This window comes from Cyanistes caeruleus, chromosome 4, assembly GCF_971803275.1.
Source record: "Cyanistes caeruleus chromosome 4, bCyaCae1.hap1.1, whole genome shotgun sequence".
NCBI classification, from domain to species: Eukaryota; Metazoa; Chordata; class Aves; order Passeriformes; family Paridae; genus Cyanistes; species Cyanistes caeruleus.
In genome coordinates this window covers 32,299,092-32,320,182 of record NC_141704.1, presented here as the reverse complement: position 1 = coordinate 32,320,182, position 21,091 = coordinate 32,299,092, and the positions used below count along the sequence as shown (strand labels likewise).

Sequence of the window (21,091 nt, the reverse complement as noted above, 5' to 3'; positions counted from 1 at the left end):
TGGGGATCCGGACCCCCCACGCCCCGCCCGAGGCGCGGCCCCTTTAAGGGCCTTGAACCGCGGGGGGGGCGGGTCACGCGCGGCCGCGGCGGGAGGGGGCGCGCGGGCGTGCGCGAGCCGGCGGCGGCACGAGGAGGGCGGGGCCGGGGGGCAGGGGGCGGGGCGGCGCGCGCGGGCGGGCGGGATTATTATGGGCTGTGGGCGCCGCCGCCGCCGCCGCCGCCGAGGGGGAGCAGCAAGATGGAGCTGTCTGCAGTGGGGGAGCGCGTCTTTGCCGCCGAGTCCATCATCAAGCGCCGCATCCGAAAGGTGAGAGGCCGTCCCCACTGGGGCTGCGGGACCCCCCCTCCCCACCTCGGTCCTCGCTGCCGGGCCCCGGCCGCGCCGCTGGCCCGCCCGCCGGGCCCCCGCCTCACACGCCCCCCCCCCCACGCCTTCTCCCCCGTGTGTTTCAGGGGCGCATCGAATACCTGGTGAAATGGAAAGGCTGGGCCATCAAGTGAGTGTATCCCGCCCGGGCTGCGGGGATGGGGGGCATGGGATGGGGCAGAATGGAATGGAGGGGGAGGTATCTGTGTGTGCGGCTGCGGGGGGATTTGGGCGCTAACCGCTTCGCTTGTCCCCTCCGCTGCTCCCGCCCCGGCAGGTACAGCACCTGGGAACCCGAGGAGAACATCCTGGACTCCCGCCTCATCGCCGCCTTCGAGCAGAAGTGAGTGTTCGTACCCCGCCCTGGGCTGGGGGGGCTGCAGCAGCAGGTTTGGCTTTGGGTGGGCGAGCGGGAAACAGCGTCCAGGCGCTCCTTTTCCTTTTTTCTTTTTTTTTTTTTTTCTTTTTTTTTTTTTTTTTCCCTTTAACTTGTATGCTTCTGTTTTTCCCTTTGGGAAAAGTTTTAACTTCTTGACAAATTTGATTCCCTAAAGGGAACGAGAGCGTGAACTGTACGGGCCCAAGAAGAGAGGACCTAAACCTAAAACTTTTCTGCTGAAGGTAACTCTCATTTAAATAACTTAGGCCTAGCAAAAAAAATCTCTCAAACCTTGCCGGTGCGTGCCCTTGGAAGGACTGGACTTTCAAGTGACTTGTGCCTGATGCCTGGCTCTGTGAGCGCGGGGAAAACCCAACAGGAAAGGGGGGGGTGGGCAGAGGCGCAGAAGCGTGTGAGGGGAGAGCGCGTGTGCGTGCGACGGGTGCCTCAGCAGGACGGTCAGCACACGCAGATGTGCGTGGTGAGCCTGCAGCCTCTTTTTCCAGTATCCTCTCCTTCTCATGGCCTTCTGTTGCCGCAGTGGAGAGCTAGCCAGTCCTATTCCCTCTTCTTTCAGCAGGCTGTTCCATCCGACCCGTGCCCTGCAACTTAGCAGGCCGCTGAGCGGTCAGGCAGCAGAGGCGGGAATCCCGCTGCCACTTGTGCTCCTCTGATTGCATTTAAGGATGTAGGTGCTCCACGGGAGTTTCATGAAGGGTTCATGCTTTGATCTGTAAACTGCAGGCTTGTTTTGCTTTTGCAGAGGGTGGGGGGGTGGCTGGGAGGAGGAGGAGGAGTGTTTCACCTCTGCATAGGATGGCAGCTGAAGTTTCCAGTTTCCCTCTGATAGACTCAGCATCTCTGCAAGATGTCGTAGTATCTCTGCTTGCTTTCAGAGAAGAGCAAGGAAGGTAGTCCCTAGTGCAGGCCTTCTTGCCCTGTATTTTTACCTTTCTTTTTTTTTTTTTTTTTTTAATTAATAACTCTGGTAGCTGCATGACTGTTATGTGAGCTCTGTGAATTTATTAGTTTACAGATGAAATGCCTTGCTCTGGTCCCCTCTTCCCTCCCCTTCCTCTCCAACTGTCACAATCTCAAGTTCTAAACAAGCAAAGAAAGAACACACCTTTGTGCAGCTCAGACAGATGAGCAAGCTGTCAGTTCCCTTGGTTTTATTCTGATAGGAAGCCCTGGAACAGGCAGTGTGGACCCTGTAGTAAAGCATCACTATCACCAAGTCATCCTGTGGCTTTGGGCAAGTCACTTAGGCTTTGTGTGTGTTTTCCCATCTGTGAAACAGGTTAATACTTCCCTTTGCCTGGCAGCACTAGGAGCTTTACTCAAGTCAGCACAGCACTTTTAACTGCATGAGCACCGGAAAGCACAGTGCGGGGTAGGGTGTTACTTCTCTGCTTTGAGAGGGCATAGTGAAGCACACAGAAGAAATGCAGGAACAGGCGTATTCTGATGTTCTGTGTGAAACCCAGGGAACCATGGTAATCCTTGGGAAGTCTTGCTGATGGAACCGTCTTCCCTGGTCACCTGTTTTTCTGCTAACAGTGTTCTGTATCTGTAGCCTGAGAATTACAAACATACCTGATATGTCCTACCTCTTATGTTGTATTCAGGGAACACAGACTAGTTGGCTTTCCTTTTTCTGGAAGTGCTTTAAATGTAACCCTTGTGTTTAGATTTCTAGCAATGCAAAGGAACACTTGAAGGGAAAACCCATGAGCTTGAAATAGTTCTCTGCCTGCATTAAAAAATACTGGTATTTGTAACACCTGACACTGTTCAGAGATGCAGAGAGGTGACTATGCTATGTGTAATCAGTATCTTTTATTTTTGATTCTGAATGTGATACAGCCATATCTATTGCCATATCACTCATTTTAAAAAAAAAAACGCTCATTTTCACTCATTTAAAAAAACTACAGCCAACCCCCGAACTCAAAACCCACTCATTGCTTCTCTTTTCCCCTTACCCTTTAAAACCCCCCTAAACTTAACGTGAATTATTCAGCAGCATCCTTTGAATCACATCCATGACACGTTTCTGTGGCACATCTTCCTTCTGCCAGCTCCTGAAGCGGTAATGGAAACCTGTAGGTTTGCAGAGCTGGCTTGGTACTTTGTACAAGATGAATCGTGGTAGGAAGCAAGAGGAGCTCTCCTGAAGGCTGGTGCCATGTTGTGGGGAGAGGCTGGCAGGGCAGAGAGCTACCACTGTCGCTTGGTTTGCACCTCTGGGAAGCAGAGCTGATGGAACTGTTAGTGCTCTGACTTGCTGTTCCTCTGCGACTTTGGATCCTACCCTAAAAATAGCACCCCAGACCAGGCAGAGAGGAGTAACTCTGTTTGAGCCAGACCCATCTGAACTTGTTTGAGCTCTGTTCAGGCAAAGCACAGTCAACACAACTGCAGCTAGAGCTCCAACAGAGACTGTGAGATGGTTTGCAACTCAGTTCTTTTGACCCCCAGCGATGCACATTTGACTTCTTCCATCCCCTCAGCACCGGTGCTGCCGTGGGAGGAGTGGGATTGGGTTCTACCTTGTGCATTACTAACGGTGTTTTCAGTTCTTTCAGCTGGAGAATCTCTTGCCAGTGAGAATTTCGGAAGCAGGGAAAGAAATTTGATTCTTATATCCCAGAGGGAGTGTTTGGAGTTGGCAGTTAGAACAATATTCTTTTTGATCTGTTAACTGAACAGATTAGGCCTGGATGCAATGATGTTTAAGCAGAAATCTGGCCTAGGACTGCTTTGATAGACTAGTCTGCCTTTGACTTGGTGGCTCGCTAGGATTTTTCATGTGTATCAGCGCTTAAACCGAGACTTCTGAGCCTACAGAATGGCATCAAAATAAGTGCCCTGATCTGCCATTCAGTCCCTTGGCTTGTGTGGGTGTTTTAGCTTGCAGTTGGGACTAGGTTTATCCTGGGATTAGTTCTCAGAAGTTGCAGATAGGCACCCAGGGGCATTTGCAGAAAGCATTCCAGCAGGTTAGTGGCCCACGCCTTTGGAAAAGCTTTGAAAAGCTGCATCTTTGACCACCTGCTGCCTTTTTAAGCCAGGCTCCTGTTTCTGAGAGCTGTCTAACACTTGCCCTTTCGATCAGACTGCAGAGGCACATCACAGTCCAGGCTTTGTAATACCCACTATCAAGATGGCTGGTGTTGAAAGCGACCCCTGCAAACTTCAACTGCAGAGTTTTGGGCAGGAAATGGGTCTTTATCCTTTGCATGCTAGGGGCAAACTTTCCCACAGCTGAGCTCAGGCTTGGAAGGAGGCTGTGATTCTTGGGAGGCTGCTGGTGTGCTGCAGCCCTGTGCTGAGCGGATGGGAAACGAAGTTGTTGGTCTGAATCGGGCAGTGCTGTATGTAAGGCTCTCACCTTATTTCTTAGGTGTCTGGCAGAAGTTATCCTTGAGGACATGGACATTGGTGTGAGGTTAGGAAGAGATGTAGCATGTGCTAGTAGGGATCTTTCTCTTCTTCTCCTACTCAGTTTGCTCTTTTTATTTTGCTTTTTTCTTTAGGCACTCTGCTGTGTGGAATGCAAACCTCACCGACTCATCTAATAAAGTCTAGCAAGTGCTATTCAGAGACAGAGCCCAAATCTGCAAGCTCAGTGGGTGGCTGGCAAAGACCCCTGGTCGGGGTGGCCATAAATACTGAGGTGACAGGAGTGAAGGTTAATGGGAAGGAAGAAGTAAGGGAGAACAAGAGCAAAGGGATTCTTAGTAGGAGAGTGGGGGAAGAAGGGGCTGAGCAGCATGGTGCTCTGTCCTTTTGCCCTTTCTTGAACTCCAAAGCTGGAATTGGGTTTCTTTTGATCTCCTCCCTGTTCGTAAATTATCCTGAGTAATTTGAAAACAGACTGTTCCCCTTTTGTAGCATTTTGTTCCCAATCCAGAGGGAAACTTTAGTTTATGGTGGTGTTGCTTGGGAGAGCTGTGCTATGAACTGGCTTGCTTTTGCCTTGTCACTTGGAAGACTGCAGAAGAAAGAGGGTGATAAAAAGGCAGAATGGCAGCCAAAAAGGGGAAAGAAGAGCTCTTGCAAATGCTGTTTGGAGCAAAGACTGGGGGAATGCAGGTGGAGAATAAAAGACAAAGCAGAGCCAGTAATTCATGAGCGAGTAGCGCTACTATGGTGCAGGAGCACCACTGGAATTGGCAAGATTTTGAAATAATTAACTAGAAATCCATTGCCTTGCAAGGTCTTTGGTTTGTTTTTTTTCTTCCAAATTGGAGAGATTTTGATACAAATCAGGTAAGAGAGGCCTTTCTAAGCACGTGTCTGTGTACGTGCTTATGTGCCTCAGTGCGTTAAGGGAATGAATGAGCAAATATGCTTGCTGGGCCTCGAGGGACACTTAATTCAGAAATAGTAGGGAATGGGGGAGATACACTAGTTCCCAGGGGCAGTGAGGGAGAGCTGAACAAGATAAATAAAGGTGATACATATCCCAGACGGGAAGAGGGGGAAGGGAAGCAATCCCAGCAATTGGCTTGCTCTCATGACAGAGCACTGCAGCAAGCCTCCAGAAGCTGCATCCTGATGTAGGCTGAGCTGTAAGCAGAGAGTGAATTACTTCGTATACATGCTGAGTACCTCTTCAGCAGTGAGCACATCCTGCGGGTGAAAGCAGCAAAACCTAGAGAGGTAGTTTCCATGTGGAAAACTTGTGAGCCGTGTAGCAAACTGTGATGACACAGCTGAAAGGATTCAGCAGGTTTGTTTTTCAAAGACCTTATCCTCATATGGCTTGTGAATGTGATTGAGGAATGGATCCGGAGCAGAGAGAAGTGCATTTCCAGCAGACAAAATTGAATGTTGAGTCTTCTCCAAACCAAAGCTGGCAAGTTACTTAATCTGAAGTTAGAAACAGGGGAGGCATAGCCTCTGTGCTGTCCTCTGCAGTGAAGGGACGAGTTCATGTAGGTGATGCCTGAATAAACCTGATCCTGTGGTAGGAGTACTGAGCTTCCCAAGTGAGAAAGCTCTGGGGGCTGGTCTTAGATAAAGCATCTGATACGATTTTTCTTGAAACCTTACCTGGAAAAACAATCTCAAGGTAAGCTGAGTATTTGCATAATGCTCTTTGGAACTAGCATTGAAGCTGGTCACTGGGGATAGCAGTGTAGCAGCAGGGGAGCACTGTTGGGGCCTAACTTACCCTCTCTCTTAATAATCTGACCAAAGTATCAATGCTGCATGTAGACTACCTGGAGACTACTCAAGCTGGAATTTAATAAAGGCAGATAGCTGAAACATGAGTTAGAAACAGCTTCAGCCTTGAGAAAATGCCCCAGAAGTAACTGGAAACGCAGACACATAGCATGTAAATGAGATCTACTGGTTCTGGTACACTGGAAAAGTCCAGGCCATGTACCAGGACTGCTGTGCAAGCTCAAAACTAAGACAGCTCTCTCTGAAAAAAAGGACAGGAGCTGATTAATGTGTACAGGCAGAGAAAGTAAAATCAGCAGGGCTCTTGAAGTGGCCAGGTAGTGACCATCCCAGCATTATCACTTTGTTTAATGTGGCTGATGGGAAGCTTTGCTCTTGAGTTTTTGGGGTGTATAAGGAAACTGAGGGTGTTCGTGACTGCTTCTCCCACACTTCTGGGAAGCTGCCTTCTTTCTCTTGTGGGTGATGAAGGTGGTGCTGGTGGAAGGTGGCAGTTAGATTTGACTTGGAGCAGAATGGCTCAGAGGGGGCAGAACTCCTCACTTCAAGGCATGATTAGAGGGTAGGCAATTAGAAGGATTTTCAGTGGTGCATCTGTCTATAACCTCTGCCTGGCTTCTGTTTTGTGTACTTTGGAATGGGATGTTGTGTTGCATTTTGCTCTTGGCTCAGCAATGGTAAATTAGTGAGAAACCCAAAGCACAAGAGCAGCAATGCTGGAAGGGCTGGCTGTGATGTGGAGCAGGATGAAAAGGAACAAATTTGTTAATTCAGTCTGTGCTGGTATGTAATGTCAAAAAGCAAACTTTAGCTCATTCTTGTGTCTGCCGCCTGCTTCAGAGGGACCTGTGAAGATGGAGCAAGTACAGCCCAAATGTGCATTTGCCTGTGACCTCCTGATGGGGTCTGCAGTGTCTCCAAGCTGTGTATTGATGAGATGGGAGGGGGAGAGCTGATGTGTGGTGCAGGGAGTTCATCTGGTGCTGTTGCTGTGCTCAGGCCTGTACAGTGCCTGTGACAGGAACTGTGTCTTACTTTCTCAACAGTTTGGGGCATGGAGTAACACACAAGGCTGAGCAAAAAGTAACTAGATAGACATGGGGATGCTTTCGGCTACAGCAGGGTGTGTTGGAGTTTGTGTGTGCTGGGAACACTTCCCTTTAGCTAGGTGGAAAACAGCCCTGTTTGTTAACATGCAGAGTGTTTGTGCCTGCCTTGGGGTTATGCTAACTTGTCCCTGTTTCTTTGTCAGTTGGCTAACACGGAGTCTAGGTCCTTAGTCAGGATGAGCCTTCTGTTTGTGTTTTCTTGTACAGACAGAGAAGGAGCCCTCATTTTTGAAGTCCTTTTAAAGCCAGAATACAAGTAGTACTGAAGGCTGTGATCATCCAGTGTTAGTCAGAGAGGAACAAAATGTCTTCACGTCTCTGTTCTTTGCTCATTCAGGATCTTCTGGGGTTCCCCTGGGTTTCTCTGTGGGAGAAGAGGGGCTCTGGCTAGCAGCAAAGCTCTGGAGCTGTAGGGCCAGGACTTTGAGCTTTTTGTGCAGGGGCTGGCTGGGCCCCTCGCTTAGATCTGTTAGATCCCTGCCTTTACACGCACATTTTTTTCCCCAGGCATTTCTCTGGTAGGAGGCACGGCCTGCAGGGTGACAAAGGAGATGGAGTTGAGTGCTAAGCTCTTAGCTGGCAAGAAGCCATCCCGATCTTGGCGTGTGCAAGGGGCAAGGGGATGGAAAAGTTGGGGAGGAAAAGCAGCTGTTGTCTTCTAGCACTGCAGTTCTTGCGGTGCCCACGAGGTGGGGGAAGCTGCTTACAGGATGGGCAGTCGCAGGGTGGGGGGCTCGCCTGTCCCCTCCAGGCCTGTGTGACTTCTATGTGTCACCACTGCTGAGAGGGAATATGGAAGGGGGCTGGTGTGGGCAAGTACTGGGGTGCAGGTGGAAGGATAAGCTATACAAGCAACAGTGCTCTGATGAGATGTGATGTAAGAATAGGCTTTGGGTTTCCATGCCCACAGGTCATACAGCACCAGCTTACCAATGAAACTGTTGTTCCTGCTGCCAGAAAATGTTTCTGTCTCTGGTGCATGAACCAGGACAGGTTTTGGCACCAGAAGAGCTTAAAAATATTGTTCCCCTGGCCTGGCTCTTGGGGAGGGCTGGCACAGAGCAATTGAATGGGTGCTATTCCTGGTCTGGTCCAGTGCTAGGTTTCAAACAGGTGTGGTGCTCAAAAGTCAATCTGTTCTTTAAAGGAGCAGTTAAATTTTACTTGAATTCCAGCTGGCCTCATCTCTGGCTTTAAACACTGGACCTTGCTCCCACAGCACAGTATGGATGAATGACTTGCATGTGACCCTAGTTAAAAATGAGATCTCTAAATTTCTTGTGTTTAACAAAGACTGCTCCATCACACCATTCTCACCAGCCTCCATCTGAGTTCCTCAAGACTCACTTCTACCGCACTTTTCAGAGGTGATTCTCATTAGGCATTACTCTGCCCCTTCCCTCTTACCTTGTGCTCAGTTTGTAGAGAACCTGGTACAATGCCTATGTAAGTTTGGGTGCTGTCTCAGCAAGTCAAGGATGATGTACTGATAGTGGGGGGCTGTGCACATTGACTGATTATAAGCCCCCCAAGGGGGTCTTTGAGGCCATTAACTCTTAACTCTGAAACATGCCTGGGAAGTAGAAGTTTCTCCCTGGGAAAAGCATGTGTCAACAGGCCTTCAGCCTAGGGAAACATTAGCTGCCCAAAAATGATAGTCCTGTGCCTGTTTGGGGGCTGTGCTGGAGCTATCAACAGTTTGTAGATGTGTACCTGTGCTTGTCGTTGGTGTTGGGTGTAAATTTATAAATTGGTACTGCTGGTGAGTGCTTGGCCTGAAGTGAGCAGTGTCTGATCTGAGATCTGTCTGCACCTAGGCTGCCTCTCTGACCCTGTTTGTTTTCTTTCTCCCCACCACCGCAGGCTCGGGCCCAAGCGGAGGCCCTCCACATTGGGGATGTACACTTTTCTGTCAAGCCTGGTTCCAGTACCTCCTCTCCCAAACTCCACTCCAGCGCCGCAGTGCACCGACTCAAGAAAGACATCCGGCGATGCCACCGCATGTCCCGGCGCCCCCTGCCCCGTCCAGACCCCCAGAATGGCGGGAGCGTGGGTGGCGGGGCTGGCATTCGTCCTCCTGTCTCGCCCTTTTCGGAGACCGTCCGCATCATCAACCGTAAGGTGAAACCCCGCGAGCCCAAACGCAGCCGCATCATCCTCAACCTCAAAGTCATTGACAAAGGTGGGAAGCCAGCCAATGGGGCTGGGGGCCTGGCTCGGCCCAAGATCCCATCCCGAAATCGTGTCATTGGCAAGAGCAAAAAGTTCAGCGAGAGCGTCCTCCGCACTCAGATCCGCCACATGAAGTTTGGCACCTTTTCGCTCTACAATAAGCCGTCTGCTGCACCTACCCCCTCTCTGGAGGGCAAGGGGGAGTCCGAAGGCTCCCAGGCAGCCTCCTGTGGGCTCATTATGGGTTCCACTCCCTATGATGCCCCCAGCTCCAGCTCCTCTGGCTGCCCATCACCTGCTCCCCACTCCTCCTCTGACCCAGATGATTCCCCTCCAAAGCTTCTCCCCGAGACCCTCAGCCCAGCCATCCCCGACTGGCGTGAGTCAGAGGTCCTAGACCTCTCAATCCCACCTGAGTCGGCTGCCACCAGCAAGCGTTCTCCCTCGGGAGGGTGCAGTGGGGGGCAGACGCCCTCCTTGTCCCTCTCCTCTTCTGACCCAGAGCAGGAGGCCGGTAACTGGCGTCCTGAGATGTCCCCTTGCTCTAATGTGGTGGTCACAGATGTCACCAGCAACCTCCTCACTGTAACCATCAAGGAGTTCTGCAACGCAGAGGATTTTGAGAAGGTGGCGGCAGGTGGTGGTGGAGGAGGCAGCAAGTGAGCAGCCAGGTCCCCCCACTCCAGGGGTGTGGGGGGAGCTCTACCTGAGAGAAGTCGTGGTGCGAATGGCTGTCCTTAGTTCTCCTTCTCCCCTTGGCTGTCCCTCTGCCCTCACTGCCACCCTTCCTCCTCCTTTCCTCCTGCCCACTTCCTCTTGCCTGGAGGCTGGAGTGTGTCAGTGGGGCTGTGGGAGCACTCACTGTTCCTGGGTGTTGGTACTGCTAGGAGGAGGCAGGGAGGGTTGTGGTGGGGCTGGGGAGTGGTTGTTTGTCCTTGAATGTGGTGTTGTCCAACAGGCGGTGGAGCCTTTGGGGCAGAGGGATGAGCGAGCATGTGTCTGTGTGGCTGTGCAGGTGGTGAGGAAGGTGCTGTGCTTCCTCATTCCCCTTTGACAAAAAATGAAGAGGAGCTCCAAACCCTTGAGGGGAAGATGTAAGAGGATTGGAGCCCTTGCCCATGTCCTCCAGACCTTCTCCCACAATGTGCATGCAGACTCTTCCATTCTTGTTTCCCCCTTGCCATGACTACCATCCTGCCATCCTTTCCCCTCTTGGCCTGCGGACTGGATCTGCCCTCTCTTCTACTGTCCTTGTGGCAGTAGCTGATCCAGATGCTCTCAGAGTGAGGGGGAGAAGGACAGGTGAAATGTCATGCCTGGAAGGTGCTTGAGATAAAGCTGGGGTGGTGGGGGATGCCCCATGCAGCCTACACCTCATATTGGCTTCCCCTTTCCTTTGACTATTGGTGCTACCTTGGCAGTTGTATGGGCGCTTTCAGGTGCCTCGATCCCACCTCTCCTCCTGCATCTTCCAACCTGTTTGGCTCCTCAGGAGAAAGGGAAGAAAAGAGGAGTCTGCTTCCAGCCCATATCTTCCTCCTGATGTTCATCACTTGCACTAGTTTGGGAGAGACACATGAAATGCCTTTCCTTGGTCCTTCTGTGCCGGAAGCAGGAGTGGGCTGTGCATCGATCCTTCAGTCTGTGGGGAGATAATGCCAACACCGTGATGCTGCCCCAGCCTCATGAGGCTGCTCTCCCACCCTGTGCATAGGCTGCCCCCGGCCCTCTTTGCATCCTCTTGCTCCTTCCAAAGGAAGGAGGTGTGGATGCTAAAGCAGGTTGTTTGTTCTTCCTGCTTGCCTTCGCCCCTCCTGCTCTCTCCTCCTTCTGGTGGGTGGCCTGGAAGAGGTTTCCCCTCTGTCTTTTCAGCATCTGAAATAGCCCTTACAACTGTCAACCAAAGGTGCTCATAAGAAATACCTGTCTTTCTCACATCTTTATGCATGTGCGCTGGATCTCTTCCCCCTAAAGCTCCTGTGAGCTGATGTAGAAATTCCTTCTCTTCACCCCTAGCAAGTAGGAGGGAGCAAGACCACAGCTTGCTGTTTGTTCCACAAGCTCCCTCTTTCCCTGACCAGCTTTGTTCACATCCAAAATAAGCTCTATTTTTTTGCCTGCCATTTCTGGCTTGCTCTGTTTCTGTGTGGGTCGTAAGCTTCACGGTGAGAAGCCGTTCCTTTGCTCTCCTTGTTTCTTCTTCTCAAGCAGGACTGAGCCTGTAGAGGCAAGGAAAAGAGGTGCTGATGAACTGGTGGGAGAGCCTCACCCTCTCAGCCCTGTCCCTGGATGGGGCAGAGGGGTGTCACTTCTACATAACATGCTGCAGAGGTGAAAAGGGTGGAAAAAATTCCTCATGCCAGGGTTCATTTACTTACAAACATGCCCTGGGCGGGTGAACACAAGCGGAATTGGCCCCTCTGGTGCTTTCACTCAAGGATATTCAGGAGCTGCTGGCTCCCAGGAGTGCTCCCCTGCAGTAGTGATTTTGTGGTTGCAGTGATCTGAGGAGAGAAGGGAGGCAATTTGTGGGAGGGAAATAATATTTGTCTGCCCAAGGGACATTGTCGGGGTGGTAGAGGGATAAACCGGCTTCTGACCTTAATTAGGGCTTTTGTGCCCAGAGCTGGTCTATTCCCTGCCTCCAGCGCCTGGGTTGGTGTAATAAAATCTTTCCTGCCCTCCCCACAAACCTTGCCTTGCAGTGGGTGGCATTCCAAGCTGTGGGAAACGGTGAATTCACACCAGTTGCGGTTGGGTGTCTGTGCAGACAGTCTGAGGGGGATTCCAGGTGCTGTTAGCACCACCCTTGGTACACCTCTTCCTTTTTCTTGGTTAAAGAGCTTAGTTGACTCTTTGGGGATGTGCTTTCATTCACAGCTGAAGCTAGGGGCAGGGAGAAAGAGACTTCCCTGATCCATTCACTGAGCTAAGGCTTTCTATAACTTGTTGGACTTGTGTGCGTGTCTGTGTTAATACCTGCTTGTATTTTTTGTGGGTGTTTTTTTTCGTTTGGGTTTTCTTTTGCGCATCTTTCCTGTGCCTGGCACACCCAGGGGTCCCTTATGTTAACATAGCCTATCCATTTGACTGCAGCTTCAAAGATGAGCAGTTTGTAGGCATAGGGAAAAGCTCTTTCTTAGGAAAATAGCAAGGAGATTATTCTCTTTTTCCTCCCCCTTCTGAATAAGAACTAATCTGTGGCTGTGAGATAAGAGGAGCTGCTTTATGGGGTGGATGCAAACCGGCCAGTCACTTTAGGTCGTTAAGTTACTGTTTGGTGTGTATGTGGTGATGTGTTTTGTTTTGTGGTATCAAGGTTCTGAAAAAGTGTTGAAGCGTTTAAGTGGGAGATAAAAGGGAACTTTAATAGGAAACTCTTGATGTGTTTTGGCCAAGATGTGTTGCTTGGCAGAATTCTTTTCCCCAGTGTCTCTTGTATGGTGTTCTTTGGGGGCAAGGGGCAGGAATTGTTTAATTTGAAGGGGTTTTGCCTTTCTCCAGAGTGGCAAGCAAGGGAACTGTCTGTGAAGAGCAAACCAGTGGGTCATTGTAGGGATGCACCGCAAGGAGGCTCTTCTTGCGGTGAGGAATTGAGGGGACTTGTTGCAGCAGAGAAACTCGTGCAGTAGATCCTCTTTGTGGAGGAAGAAAGGAGTATGATCCGGCTTGCAGACACAGCTCACCTGCTTGTGTGACAAATCCCTCCCTGGGTGGGTCACCAGGTGGGAACCAAACCCTGAACCTCTGGATCCGAATTGAGGATCCCATGCTGTTTTGAGTTAGAGGTTTGCTAACTTGAATGCAGCAGTCGCCTCAAGTTCCCTCAGGTGGACAAGGCACTTGTGGCTGACTAACCTACCTTTGTATTCACATGGGCTGCACTCCTCCTCCTGAATTTTTGCCTTTGCTCCTTAATGGAGATAGGAAAGAAGATTCATCCATGCCTTTTGAAATGGGCATGGAATTGAGGGAGGAGTTTATTTGAAAGTATCCCCTTCCTTTCCCCATAACCCTTAGAAAAAAAAAATCAACAAAAACAGGGAAATATTCTCTGTGTCTGTGCCATGTTTGTTCTCGTCGTCGTGTTTTTAGAGGAGATTTTATGATGGAGTGGAAAAAGTGAAATGATTAGTTTTGCATAAAAAAAGAAAAGTTTTAAAAAAAATTTCTACAGGGAGAGAGCGAGAGAGAGTTTAAAAATGAATAATAAATGCAGTGATTGCACAAAATGTAGTGGTATTAGATGGTCCTTAGAGAAAAGAGTATTTTGTAGTATCGAAGCATGTGTGTCTGGGATGGTGTTTGGCTTGCTTGAACTGGAGGGAAAGGCATTCTAGGACTAAGCAGCGATCTCTGAGCTGAAAAGGCAAGTTGCATGTTGGAGGAACCCTGTCTACAAACCTTTCCCGTCCTTGCCTCCCAGGTGTTGGAGTGAGTTCCCTTCCCTCCCATACCTCTCCTGTGAGCTAAGGTGGAGTCTCCAAGTGGTTTTCTGGCTGAGCAGCCCTCAGAGATGGCCAGTCACGTTCTGACAGAATGTGGATCAGGTCATCAACATGGAAACAGTTGACTTACTTTGCATGCACAGCAAGCTGCTAACATTTGGGGTTGGCATGTACCTTTCCTGCCAAGTTGCTGTCTCTTCTCTTTTCCATCCCCAATACCCAAGCAAAATTAATCATGGTGGGCTTATTTCCTGGGAAGCAGATATGCCTCCCCTCTGTAAGATTTCTTAACTTCTTCCAATACCAGATGGGCGGTGGCATTGTATAGAATTCACCACATCAGGACAGAAAACTGAGTCCTGTTGGTGTGTGTATTCCTGTATTCCAGCACCCCTTCTCCAACAGTGGCTGGATCTCTCGAGGCAGATAAGAGAGCTGCCTTGTGTGCTCTGATTGTATTGCTGAGGGATGTGCACCCTCTTCTCAAGGCCAGCAAATGCTGGAAGATTTTAGGGTGGAGAGGGGAGAGGAACACCCTGACGGGACTGTGCTCAAGTAGGGCAGCTTTCTTCTCCAGCTTTCTTTGGGGTGGTGGGGAGGAGTTGCCTGAACATTCCTTCAGAGCGAGGAGGCAGTTCTTGAGTGCTGGCTTTGCTGTCCAAGATGTCTGGTGTTCATCTGGCATGTGGGAGTGACTGCAGGGAAGAGGGAAACCACCAGATGTTGGTGTCTGAACAGAAGATGGCAGGCAGGGATGCTTGAACAGCTTTTCCCGTCTGGACTTCTCTGGTGCCCTTTGCAGTGGCTTTGCAGTGGCAGATGACTGATGTCTCAATGCTTCCCATACCCTGGGCCGCACTTGGGAACTTCTCTCTCTGCCCATCAAACTCTGTTGGTGCTTCCCATGGCTTTCAACTTGGAACAGAAACCTCCTGTCTCGTGCTCTCTTCTCAATGATGAGCAGCATGAGACTGGAGGGGCATGAAGCTAATGAGATATGAGCTCCTTTGGGGATGAAAAACAGAAATAGTGTGGTGAGTAGGCCCAGCTGTGGTGAGCCACTGCTTAAATTCTGTTTTCAAAAGAGAAAGGGAGCATTTCTCTGTGTCTCCCCTTACTGAAGTTCCCAGGGAGATTTTGTGGAATAAATAAATTAAAAAAAAATAAAAAAAAAAAATAATCACAACCACAATCGTGCTTTTTACCAGGTAGGAGCTGTCTCTGAGCTGAGTCTTCCTAGGGATATCACTCCCTTCTCCAGCCCCTCTTTGTAGAGGAGGCTTCAGCAGCTCCTAGCGTTTGGAGATTATCACCTTCCTGGGCACTTCCTGGCAGAAAGAGGTTGCCATGCTTGAAGGATGGTGTCCTGAGTTCCCCCCCACTTCTGCCCATCCCAGGCCATGGCATTAGTGGGGCTGCTCAGGAGCAGGTTCTTCTTCCCAGGGAGGTGTAACAAACCTGGAGTGCGTGTTTGGCTAAGTGCTTATTTTCCCTTTTGCTTCCTTCCCCACCTTCTGACAAGACTTTTTCCTCCTTGCCTGGCACATCCTTTTACTCCAATGTCGCTTGCTTTTGCTGCATTTTTCAATTGCCCAATAATCATGCAAGAGCTGGGATCTTATTTACTTCTTATATATAAATATATGAATATATAAAGCCTCCCCCCTCCTTTCTCCCCGTCTCGCCCACCGCCCCGTGCGCAGCCTCCCTGATCTCCGCTCTGAAGGCGATCTGCTGTAGAGGGTTCATTTGGGGTCGGGGATTTGGTGCCTCTGGAGTTCTGTTCCTTCTTGGCTTGCCGTGGTTTTTCTGCCACCTGCGTCACTGCCCTGTGCCTGTGTCTCCCCCGTGCAAAGGGGGTGGGGGTGGAGGAGACCATCCTGCTGGAGGGTGCTGGCAGCCCAACTCTCGAGGCATTTGCACAGAGATGGAGTGCTTAGTGTTGAATCAGAATTCCCCTACTCCCTGTCTGTGCTTCCTTCCCCAGGTAACTCCCAGAAGTATCTTCATTTCACCAATGCTCTGAGGTTGAGAAAATAAGTGTCTTTATTTCCTTTTTTTACTTCTATTTTTGAAATCCTTCCCCAGAGTGCAATGTGTATGGTTTCTTTTTGGGGGTGTAGATGGCAGGAGATGTTGGAGTCTGTCTCCATCCTCACCTTTGCCTTTCTGTCCTCTGCTCTTCTCACATTTTGTCATTGCCTGGTGTCAGACTGATGTGGTCGGAGATATTTTGCACCCTCTTCTGTGCAGGGTCAGTCTTGGAACCAGGAGCTTCTCCTGTGTTCTGTGTGGTGCATTCTAAGGTGCCCTGTGTCCCACCTGCCTCACCTGTAAACATGCGGCAGGGGACCTGAGTTCTTTCTTCCCTTCTCTAAATTTCTCCTTCCAGGAGTGAAGGGAGATACAGTCCTTCCCTGGCAGCTCTTCTGTCCATTCCAGCTTCTCTCTGGTGGGAAAAAAAATTACTCCAGAGTCATCCAGAAGCACAGTCCTTGGGATGAGGGTCCTTCCACCCCAGGTGAGCTGTGTGCTTTGAGCCCACACCCTCCAGGCACCAGCAGATGGCACTGGGATGGAGGAGCAGGATGCCCTCTGTGCCCCTGGGCTGAGTGGAGCTGGGAAGTGGGCAGCAGGCAGTGTGCTGTGGCACAGGGAAGAGGTAAGGTGACAGAACTGCAGCAAGATGCAGAGTTCTACAAGTTAAAAAAATGTGTCTGCTGGGAGGAAAGGGCATGGTGGGACATGCAGGCAAAGTGTTAATTCCCACTGCAAGACCTCGGTTCTTCATTCCTTGTTCAGCTGAGCACTTAAAGCTCACATTAAATCCCCAGAACACGGCTGGGTGGGTCAGAGCACTTGGTGGGGCTTCAGGGCCTCATAGGACTAGTGGGGCTTTTCCATGCTCCCAAGCAGCCCCCCAGCTGCTCTCCAGGGGTGCTGAGGGTTTCCCTCTGGGCAGAGCAGCAGGTAGGTGCTCTTGCACAGATAGGTTGTTCTTCAGCTGCCCTGGAGGGAGCCTGCTGCTTCCAGCCCCTAGCTGCAAAGTGGGGGCACAATCTTAGGTCAAGTTCTCAAATGGAACAAAAAAATTAATTGTTGTGATGACTTTTTTTAGAAAAGAGTTGTCATGTCTGCACCCTCCCCCAAGCAAATCAATTCTGTGTGCTGTCCTTCTTCCTCTTCTCCCCTGTGCCATTAAGCCTTGTACACTCCCTAAGAATAGAGAGGACTCTCTGCTTTGGGATTTTTTTTCTCCCATTTGTTTTCTTTTTGCATAGAAGGTTGTCTGCCAGTGGTGAAGGATGGGGGCCTGCTTCATCTCTTCCTTCCTTTCACCTTCCCCTGTGCCAAGCTTAGGCTCAAATGCTGCAGATTCCTGCAAACACTGAACTTGGAGCAGGCGAGTGACCCCACCGAGTTCTGTGGTACTTGGGTGCTTCAGATTCTGCCTGTGCTTGAGCTTTGGCAGCATCAGAGCCCTTCCTTTCTCTTGGAGAAGGTCAGTCCTAACTCTAAGAGTGCTGATAGTTCTGGTGCAACCCATCTGTCTCTTCATTTCCCCTCACTTGGCATACAGAGTGACGGTGGTAATTTTTTTTTTAATTTAAAATAAACCTAAATATGTATCTTGTAATTTTTTTTTTATTTTGAAAAAAATGCATTTAAGGATTGTGCACGGATTAATTGTATATCTATATATTTTTTTTTGTCTTGCAATTTTCATTTTAAATATAGTGTTCAGTTTTGTTTTGTTTTTTAATCCAGTTCCCAGCTGGCTAAACTCTGTCTAGAGTGGATGGGTGGGAGGCAGAGCCACTGGAAGGGTGATTGAATCACCCCTTCCCTTGGTGCTTCCTACAAGAAACTGGTTTGCTCCAGGTTTGGGGGTGGGGGTTGTGCTAATTACTCTCGTATTCTTGTACATTTTGTTCTTTCTGCTGCTCTTGAATATTGTATCAATGCCAGAAATGGGGAGTTAAAAATTTAAAAAGAATTAACCCCAATAAATTGTTACATTCCAAAGCCTGTTGTTGTTTTCCTTGGGTGGGCTGTGACTTGTGGGGCATGGGAGGAGGCTAGCTAAGGCAATGCCTGCCCTGAGCCAGCACAGATCACCTCTGCAGTCAAACACAAACACCTGCAGCCTTCTTGGGCACTGTGGATCAGCCCTGGTTTGGTCTTTGGACCTTTCTGGACACAGAGGAGCTCTGACAAAAGACAAGGGAGTATTCTGGAGTGTTAAGGGAAGAGGGAATGTTTGGGAAGGCCAAGCTGTAGCAAGTGGAGCCTGACCTCCGTCTTCCCAAGTGCTTTGGAGAATCCCCAGAGGGTCTCTCATATCTTTCTCTTTAAAGAATGAAATTAGATCAGAGTACAACCAAGCACCTGGTGGCTGAAAAATGCTTTATGCTTTTTCCGACTCCAGAACACATGCTTAAGTGCAATTCCTGACTAGCTGGTGTAAGAAATATGGTGGGAAATCTCCCTGTGTGTAAATGAAGCCCCAGATTCACTCCATCACTCTCCAGCCTGGAGCAGCTGCATAAAAAAGCTCAGCGAAAGTTCTAGGGGGGAAGTGCTGGTGGTGGGAGATGTGTTGGGTTTTGGACAGAGATGTGCTTCAGGCAGGCAGGAGAGAAGGGCAGGAAGGCAGCACTTCTGGGTACTGGGAAAGGGCAGAGTCTGGGCACAGCTCCAGCCAAAACACCCTCAGGGCTGCCCTTCAGGAGGGTGTGATGAGGTCTCGCCTGGAAGGGTGAGCTCCTTGAAGAGAGTTGTTGCCTTGAGATACTTCTGTTGCACCTGAGTTTTGGAAAGCTACAGCAGGGCCTGTTCCAGTGGTGACGTGGCTGGCAGCAGGGAACGCTGCCCACCAAAGCCAAGCACAGCCCAGGTGTCACTCATGTCATGCCATCAGGCCTCTTCTGTGTGCCAAAACACTCACAAAGCCATTGCTCCCTCCTCCCTTGCCCCTGCCCCCTGGTTTTGCTCAGAAGTCAGTGGGCTTTTGGCTGGATTTGAGAACACCAAATGAAGCCAACTCTCACTCATATTTTCTGGAGCAGGAGGAAGGAAGGCTGGAGAGACAAACCCCAGCCTGACTGAACACATCCAGTGAGGTCCTGCATCAGCACATTGGTGCAGGCAGACCCAGTAACCAGGGCAAGGTGGTGCAAGTCACATCTGCAGGGCTGAGAAATCTGGAAATGAAAGAAGCCATCATTTCCATGCTATGTAAAACCTGCAGGTCCCCAGGATCTGAAGGTTCCTAGTCTAAGGAGATGGTGGAGCTGAGTCCTTGGAGTGGCAGTGGCAGAGGAGCCCTTTCATCTCCTTAGGGTGGCCCTGAGGATGCTCCTGAGCTGAGTGATAACGTGAGAGGAGGGAATCCTCCACCCCAGAGACATCAGCTTACACTCCCCTGAGAAAAGGCTTCTCCCCTGCCCTCACCCTACCACGCTGATGGCTTCAGCATCACAAATGGGCCAGGGTTTCATGCTGGCCAGGATGGAGCTGCCTGGTTCCTGTGGGGAGGGTTGGGTGCAGCCTTGGAGCAGCAGGTGTCCTTCCCCTCAAGCCAGACATCCCAAACATCCCTCTCACCCAGGGGGCACAACAGGGTGACCCTTTGATCCACCTTGCCCTGCCTGCAGTCACCCCTTGGGGACAGCTACTAGCCCCAGACACTGTTTGGGTGTTAATTAGGTGGAAGAAAATCCCTTAACTGTTTGCTCCCACTCCCTCTGGGCTGAATCCATGAGCTCTTGTTAAATTCAGCTTCTGTCACCAATCCTGCTCAGAACAGGAACGAAAAAAGCCCCACAATGCTTTCCCCCACCCTGTCACGCACCACACTGCATCCGTGCAAGGGCCGGCTGCCCAGCAAGCTCTCTGAATTGTTATTCATGGGACAGGGAGACTGCTCTGGCCACTCACCAGTCTGAGTCATCACCCCCTGTGAAAATCTATTTTTGTCACCTCTTTGTCTCTGGGAAGAAGTTGTGGTCCCTGCTGAGGGACAGGTCGGGACCGTGGGAGAGGTGAGCCCTGCCCTGCTGCGATACCCAAGCCTTCCCCATCCCAGCATGGGTGAGCAGGACCGGGCTGGTGCAGAGGGGCTCACGCTTCCCCCCACTGCCAGAGCAGCACCAGCCAGAGGTATAAACCCTGCCACCATGATCCTGCAACCTTTGGTAATAAAACCTGGATAGCGCAAAGTCCCCAGCACAGCATCACTTGCCCTGGCAAGAAGCTTTGTAGAAGTGTATGGCACATTTTTCTGCAGGGTTGCAGATAAAGGATACCTCTCCCACCCTGATCTGCACACTGTGGGGTAGGGTGGCCTGGTGCAGCACTCACATGGGTTCCTCTCCAATCCACTCCCACCTTGGACGGCGCTGCCGGGGTGGGCGTGCAGCAGGCAGGGGCAGATGCAGCAGAGTGCAATCCCCTGCCACTGTTAGCAAGGGACATATTGGAGGCAGGTGGCCTCCCCTCATGTCATGGGGTGCAGGCTCCTGTTTCCTTTGCATCCCATCCTTTGCCAGTGCCCACTTGTCCCAGCACACTGAGCACTCACCCTCCCAGAGCACTCACTGGCCTCACCACCAGGGCCAGACACCTGTTGCTTGGCCTTTCTCCACCAGAAAACTCTTTCTTCCCCGGACTGCTCCATGTCCAGCTCCACCTTTCCTCCTCAGCATTCCCTTCATCTCTACCTCTTCCTTGAACCGCCCCATCTGTCTTCCTCTCCTCCTCCCCACAGCCTGACACCACCACAAGTCAGGCAGGTCTCTTGCTGGCTCCAGGGTGAAGGTTTTGAGGGGCTGGGGTGCAATGCACTCTGCAAGAAGAGAGGGTGACTGTACACTGTCAACAGCCAAATTTGAGGAGCCTTTTTAGCTCTGGCTCCCTTGCTATCCACTCAAATATGCCTGGGGGGAAAGAAAAGGTAACCTTTACTTGCTGTTTCATACCCAGCACCAGAGCTCTTTAAAACACTCCTGCTTCTCTGCAGGCTAGGAAGGATTTCCTGCCATTACTGAGTAGAGCTTGATATTGATTTTGTTTGTTTTCCCTCTTCTGCACCTCTTTTCTCGGCGGGGCTGCATCGCCAAGGCCCCAGTGTGCCTGGGGAACAGGAGAGGGCATGGCACAGCTTCTGTTGGAGCAAGGAGAAAGTGATTGTCAGAAGCAGCTCGTTTATAAGCAGTTCAGAATAGGGGGATGGTGGGGGAAGACTAAACATCTGTCTTTATTTCCCAAATGGGTAACATGGGCGTGCGGGGCAGAGGCTGAGGCATCCCATGACAGCTCTCTGCAATAGTCCTGTCTGAGGTGGGAGAGCAAGACAGCTAAGAAGTTTTCTAGTTTAATTTTTAGGAGAAAGCCAAGGAGGAAAAGGCCCGAAAGAC

General features: G+C 50.6%; 1 protein-coding gene across 2 annotated transcripts; it reads left to right on the top strand.

Annotated features, from left to right (window-relative positions):
- Positions 1–151: 151 nt before the first annotated feature.
- Positions 152–17,699, top strand: CBX6 (chromobox 6). Of its 2 annotated transcripts, none has more exons than XM_086887492.1 (5): positions 152–309; positions 456–499; positions 647–712; positions 924–990; positions 8,971–17,699. In XM_086887492.1, exons 1-5 carry the CDS (start codon positions 241–243, stop codon positions 9,886–9,888), a joined length of 1,164 nt encoding a protein of 387 aa, XP_086743618.1. In that variant the 5' UTR covers positions 152–240; the 3' UTR covers positions 9,889–17,699. The 2 variants fall into 2 exon arrangements, with proteins under 2 accessions (XP_086743618.1, XP_086743617.1); XM_086887491.1 differs by having other exon boundaries at positions 8,917–17,699.
- Positions 17,700–21,091: the final 3,392 nt, after the last annotated feature.

Coding starts and splice junctions, on each gene's coding strand:
- CBX6 (XM_086887491.1), top strand. CDS start 241: ATGGAGCTGTCTGCAGTGGGGGAGCGCGTCTTTGCCGCCGAGTCCATC. Junction 310..455: donor TCAAGCGCCGCATCCGAAAG/GTGAGAGGCCGT, acceptor CGTGTGTTTCAG/GGGCGCATCGAATACCTGGT. Junction 713..923: donor ATCGCCGCCTTCGAGCAGAA/GTGAGTGTTCGT, acceptor GATTCCCTAAAG/GGAACGAGAGCGTGAACTGT.